The sequence below is a fragment of the Maniola hyperantus genome, chromosome 16, assembly GCF_902806685.2.
Source record: "Maniola hyperantus chromosome 16, iAphHyp1.2, whole genome shotgun sequence".
NCBI lineage: Eukaryota > Metazoa > Arthropoda > Insecta > Lepidoptera > Nymphalidae > Maniola > Maniola hyperantus.
This window is the reverse complement of record NC_048551.1, coordinates 12901076-12907203: the sequence shown is the minus strand read 5'-3', so window position 1 is coordinate 12907203 and position 6128 is coordinate 12901076. Positions and strand designations below refer to the sequence as shown.

At 40.5% G+C, this 6128-nt stretch overlaps 1 protein-coding gene across 2 annotated transcripts; it reads left to right on the top strand.

Moving 5' to 3' along the window:
- The first annotated feature begins 826 nt into the window (after window positions 1-826).
- Window positions 827-4689, top strand: LOC138403391 (uncharacterized). 2 transcript variants are annotated; one of them, XM_069503756.1, is made up of 2 exons: window positions 827-1751; window positions 4562-4689. In XM_069503756.1, exons 1-2 carry the CDS (start codon window positions 872-874, stop codon window positions 4573-4575), a joined length of 894 nt encoding a protein of 297 aa, XP_069359857.1. In that variant the 5' UTR covers window positions 827-871; the 3' UTR covers window positions 4576-4689. The 2 variants fall into 2 exon arrangements, with proteins under 2 accessions (XP_069359857.1, XP_069359858.1); XM_069503757.1 differs by having other exon boundaries at window positions 4483-4619.
- The last annotated feature ends 1439 nt before the right edge of the window (window positions 4690-6128 follow it).

Sequence of the window (6128 nt, the reverse complement as noted above, 5' to 3'; positions counted from 1 at the left end):
CAGACAGTCACACTTTTGCATTTATAATATTGAGTATGGATAATGGAAATTACTCACGATAGTTTAAACGCTAAAATAATAGAAAGTAGGTAAAATTGCTACGCTAGCGTGACCGCTTATGCTTCTAATGTAACGCCGCCTGACGTTGGAAACTCTCGACTGCACGATAGAGGATTTTGTGTAAATTTGATTTTCATTACTCGAAGCATGCGGGATATTTATTTTTAATATCCTGCAGCAAAGTGTTTGTGCTCAACTCAGAGATTATGATGTTGTCATGGAAAAGAGTAGGTTATTAAAGTATAAAATGAATTTAAACTTCCAGTGCATATTTTACGCTCGCCTCTTCTGCGAAATTAATGTTAGGTTGGAGAGTTTTTATTTCAACCAACTGAATAATTAATTAGTCTGTGATTATTTTTTAATTCCTAAGCGTATTTTAAATCTTCTAAATATATAAAAGGAAAGGGTGACTGACTGACTGACTGACTGACTGACTGACTGACTGACTGACTGACTGACTGATCTATCAACGCACAGCTCAAACTACTGGACGGATCGGGCTGAAATTTGGCATGCAGATAGCTATTATGACGTAGGCATCCGCTAAGAAAGGATTTTTGAAAATTCAACCCCTAAGGGGGCGAAATAGGGGTTTGAAATTTGTGAAGTCCACGCGGACGAAGTCGCGAGCATAAGCTAGTTTTGTTATAGGATGTAGGTAGATGTAAAAGGAAAGGTGCGCGGTTGCAGCCGCGCGATGCATGAGTCAGTGGAAATATAGCTAGTAATGGAGTAACTGCGTTTCTTTGAAACTTCCCAAAAAACCTATAAATAACAGTGGCGACGAATAATTAAAACGCGAGCAAGCATGGATAAAGTGTCAGTGGGTTTATTGACAGTGTTTAATCACGAAACACAGGAATGGGAGTTGTACAAAGGACGCATAGAACAATGGTTTCTCGCAAATGAAATCGACGATGTCGCGGACAAGTCAGGCGCAAAGCGGCGGGCGATTTTGCTGAGTAGTTGTGCGGAACCTACCTATAAACTCATTAGGGATTTAGCATTACCTAATGAGGTTTCCTCTCTGTCTTACGCCCAAGTTGTATCGTTGCTGGATGGACATTTCAAAGCAAAGAAATGTGGGTTTGCGGAACGTTATAAATTCCATAGTGCCTGTCAAGGCAATAGTGAGTCCTTGAGCGAGTGGGCCGCCCGAGTACGAGGATTAGCAAAGGATTGCAGTTTTCCGGCCGTCGTTCTGAATGAGATGCTGCGCGACAGGTTCGTCCTCGGTATGGCGAATGGCAAAGTTCGGGAACGACTCTTCGAGAAGTCCCTCGAGGGACTAACAATAGAAAAAGCGTTGCAATGGGCGGAAAGTGTATATTGGGCTAGCGAGGGAGCACGGCAAGTAGCCACGACAGCGCCGCCATCTCAAGACCTAGCATTATCACCTTTCGTCGAGGTACACGCAGTAGCGGCCGGGCAACCAGGGTTGTCCCAAGGAAGACAAGTGAATAGTGCTAAGAAAGGAAGTGCGTCTCGTACAGTGCCAGCTAATAAAAAAAAGTGTTGCGTGTGTAATGTTTTCGGTCATGATAGCCAAATCTGTAGATATAAGTCGTTTACTTGTAGGCTATGCGGGGTCAAAGGTCATATACAGCGCGCCTGTGTCGCCAAGAAAGGACAGGACAACCAGCATTTCCTACAGTTTCATTCGGATGAGCAGGTCGATGGCGATGATGGTAAGCGACTCATATTTAATCTTCGTAGCTATCACGGACAACCGATGCGGGAAACGATTGTGGTGGATAGTGTATCGTTGTGTTTTGAATTAGATACAGGATCAGCTGTAACGGCTATTTCAGATTCTACATATTATAAGTATTTTTCTAAACATAAATTATTGGAAAACAATAGAATTCTGCAAAGTTACAATGGCAGCATTATTCGGACAATAGGAATGTTACCTTTAAAGTTTGAATACAGAAATAAAACGGAAATGTTAGATGTTTATGTGGTAAAAGGAGGCGGGCCACCCCTGCTAGGCCGTGATTTCATTACTAAATTCAATCTAGAAATATGCCCAATAAATAGTTGCACAGCAAAAGAAGACTGTGTTGACGCCCTAATTAATAAATACCCAAGGCTTTTTTCTGATTCATTAGGGTGTTGCAAAGACATTGAAGTGACGTTGAATTTGAAACCAGACTCTAAACCTATTTTTTTTAAAGCCAGGTCGGTACCTTTTGCCCTACGTAATAAACTAGAAGCAGAATTGAATAGATTAATGTCTTTAGGAGTCATTGAGCCGGTACAGTTTTCTGAGTATGCAAGCCCAATAGTTCCGGTTTTAAAAAGTAATGGAAGCATAAGGGTGTGTGCAGATTACTCAGCGACGCTTAACAAACAACTTTTAATTGAAAAATATCCACTCCCTCGTATTGAGGAATTATTTTCTAAACTCCATGGCGGGGTAAAATTTTCAAAACTAGACTTATCTAATGCATATAATCAACTAAGGTTAAAAGAAGATTCACAATTATTGACATGCATAAATACACATAAGGGTTTATTTAAATACACGAGATTAGTGTTTGGGTTGTCAAGTGCGCCGGCTATATTTCAAAGAACATTAGAGTTAATTTTAACAGGGATAGATGGAGTGCTTCAGTTCTTAGATGATATTTTAATAACAGGGAAAAATGATCAAGAACATTTAGAGAGGTTAAACCAGGTTTTTAAAAGACTACAAAATGCTGGACTTGTATTACAAAAAGATAAATGTACTTTTTTCCAAGAGTCGGTATCTTATTTAGGATATACTATCGACAAAAACGGGTTACATAAGTCACCAGACAAAGTGAAGGCTATTCTTAAGGCTAATGTTCCCACAAATGTTACCGAACTTAAGTCGTTTTTGGGTTTAGTAAACTATTATAGGGGTTTTATCAAAAATGCTTCTAGTATTTTATGTCCTTTACATTCCTTATTAAAAAAAAATATTAATTGGAAATGGGAACAGGAACATTCGGAGGCTTTTGAATTAATCAAGAAACAGTTAGCTTCTGAAAATACTTTAGCACATTTTAATCCTGACACGAAAATAATTTTGACAGTGGACGCGTCACCTTACGGTCTCGGTGCAGTGTTATCACAGATAGAAGACGATGGCGAGGAGCGGCCCGTCTCGTATGTATCTAGGTCATTAAGTGCAGCAGAAAAACAGTATAGTCAAATACAAAAAGAAGCTACGGCAATTATATTCGGGGTGCGGCGGTTCCACCAATATCTATATGGCAGAGCAGAGCCATTTATATTGAGAACCGATCATAAGCCATTATTATCTATTTTTCGACCAGGCCGTGGTATACCTGAAATTACAGCAAACCGTTTACAAAGGTACGCGTTGTTCCTAGCAGCGTATAACTACAGTATTGAATACGTTAGTAGTGCAAATAACTCGGCCGATTACCTTAGCCGCGCCACGATCCGCGATGAGTCAGAATTAGTACCAAAAAAATGTAATAATCAATGTAAACAGATTAGAAGTGAAAGTAGCACAATCGATAATAGCTCCTATTCTTATTACATTTGGGACGCAAATTCAATGCCAGCGATCTTTAAAGATGTTCAACAAAGTACGAAGTCGGATAAAATATTAATGCAAGTTACTAGTTATCTCTTGAACGGTTGGCCAAACAAGGTGATGGATAATAAACTAAAGCCGTATTTTAATTGTCGTTATGAATTGTCGTTTGAAAACGGGTGCGTAATGAGAGGGGCGAAACTCGTAATACCCGAAGCTATGCAAGGCGCAGTGCTTAAGGAGTTGCATACGGGCCACATGGGTGTAGCTAAAATGAAGGCCTCGGCAAGAATGCGATTTTGGTGGCCTAAGATGTCCGCGAGTTTAGAAGCTGCAGTAGGTGCATGTGCAGTGTGCGCGCAGCTTCGTGCCGCCCCGCCGCGCGCCCCGCTCACTCCATGGCCGTATCCGCCGGAACCCTGGTTCCGGGTACATGTGGATTTTTTAGGCCCTTTTAATAATAAGGTATATTTAGTAGTGGTTGACGCTTATTCTAAATGGGTGGAAGTTTTTGATGTGAGTAACGGGTACAATTCTAGAGTAGTAATTGAAAAGTTAAGCGAAATTATGTCAAGATTTGGATTATTTCATACAATCTGCAGCGATAACGGCAGTTCTTTTACGTCATCAGAATTTAAAAACTTCTGTAGTTACAATGGTATTTCTCATTTAACTTCGCCTACCTATCACCCTTCAAGCAATGGACAGGCAGAAAGTTTTGTTAAGATCGTTAAAAAAGCTTTAAAGAGCATAGTTTTATCAGGGACGTCAAAAAGAGATATAAATAATAAGTTAAATGAGTTTTTGTTCCACTATCGCAATTCTACACATTCCACCACAAATCGGTCACCTGCTGAGATGTTATTTGGTAAAAATTTACGTTGTAGATTAGATTTGCTAAATCCTCCGGTGCGATCATCATCGTCATCCGACCGGGAAATAGCAAAAACGGTAAAAAGGAATCAGTGTTCACAGATTAAAAACTATCGGGGAAAAAGGAACATAGACTTTAAGGAAGGGGAAGTTGTTTTGGTGAAGATCTACAATAAACAACAAAATTGGGCCAAAGGAACTGTGCTGAAAAAAATTGGTCAATCGTTATACTTAATAAGTCTAATGGACAGTAACGTTCCAATAAAAAGACACAAAAACCAAATTTGCAAATTTGAAGGGGAAAGTGGGATGGAAGGACACCAAGAACGCGAACGACATGATGAGGTCGCCAGTACGGGCACTGTAGACTTGGAGGTTCGCACACGTTGCCCCAGCGGCGGCACATCGGCGGAACGGATTGACCAGGCCACGGAGCCGGTTCCTATGCCATCGGGTTCCCCGCTACCTTCAGCCCAGGCTATACCGGATACGAGCAATCGAATTCGTCGGACTTTAAGACCTCGTAAACACATTAATTATAGGAAATATTTTTAGTTAAGCACCTACCTATGTCTTTTAGTGGATAAGGTTCTTTATTTGTGAAAATAATGTCGGAGGGATGTTATAGGATGTAGGTAGATGTAAAAGGAAAGGTGCGCGGTTGCAGCCGCGCGATGCATGAGTCAGTGGAAATATAGCTAGTAATGGAGTAACTGCGTTTCTTTGAAACTTCCCAAAAAACCTATAAATAACAAGTTTTAAATATATGAAAGGAAATGGTGACTGACTGACTGACTGACTGATCTATCAACGCACAGCTCAAAGTACTGGACGGATCGGGCTGAAATTTGGCACGCAGATAGCTATTATGACGTAAGCATCCGCTAAGAAAGGATTTTTGAAAATTCAACCCTTAAGGATCTGAAATAGGGGTTTGAAATTTGTGTAGTCCACGCGGACAAAATTGCGAGCACAAGCTAGTTATTAATAAAGTCTACATAAATATAATTTTACTGCACTTGAAAAAGTGGTGATAGCCTAGTCCATATTATAAATGCGAAAGTATGTCTGGCTGTAATGAAATGTGGTACAGAGTTAGGCTACTTTTTATCCCGGGGAATCAAAGAGTTCCCACGGGATTTTTAAAAACCTCAATCCAGGCAGACGAAGTCGCGGGCATCATCTAGTTGGTAATACGTCAGCCTAATCAGGGGTTCGATTCCAGGCACACACCTCTAGAATTTCCGAAGCTATGTGCGTTTTAAGAAAGCTTTAACGGTGAAGGAAAACATCGTGTTGTAACCTGCATGTTCTAATAGGGTCCCGTTTGCACCCTTCGATTACGGAACTCTAAAAGCGGCTAGCAAAAAATACCTTTAAAACGATTTTCATAACGCTCACAGCATTATAGTAATTTAGAAAAAGATGTTTTGATCGATCATCATCGGGCTGGCCTCGCGGGCTTTTTAGCTTAATATATCATGGCCAGTGATAAATGGCGGGTGTTTATTATGTTCCGGTAAAAAATACCCAGCGGCCTGTACGCTTAGTATAAGATTTCACGTCTCACCAAACGTTGCTAGAATTCGAGAGTCGAAGCACAATACCGTCAAAGTCAAATGAAAGTAAAGGCCCATGAATTGAAGTCAGAAATTAAATG

Bases quoted from the DNA above. Each gene is read 5' to 3' on its own strand.
- LOC138403391 (XM_069503756.1), top strand. From the start codon at position 872: ATGGATAAAGTGTCAGTGGGTTTATTGACAGTGTTTAATCACGAAACA.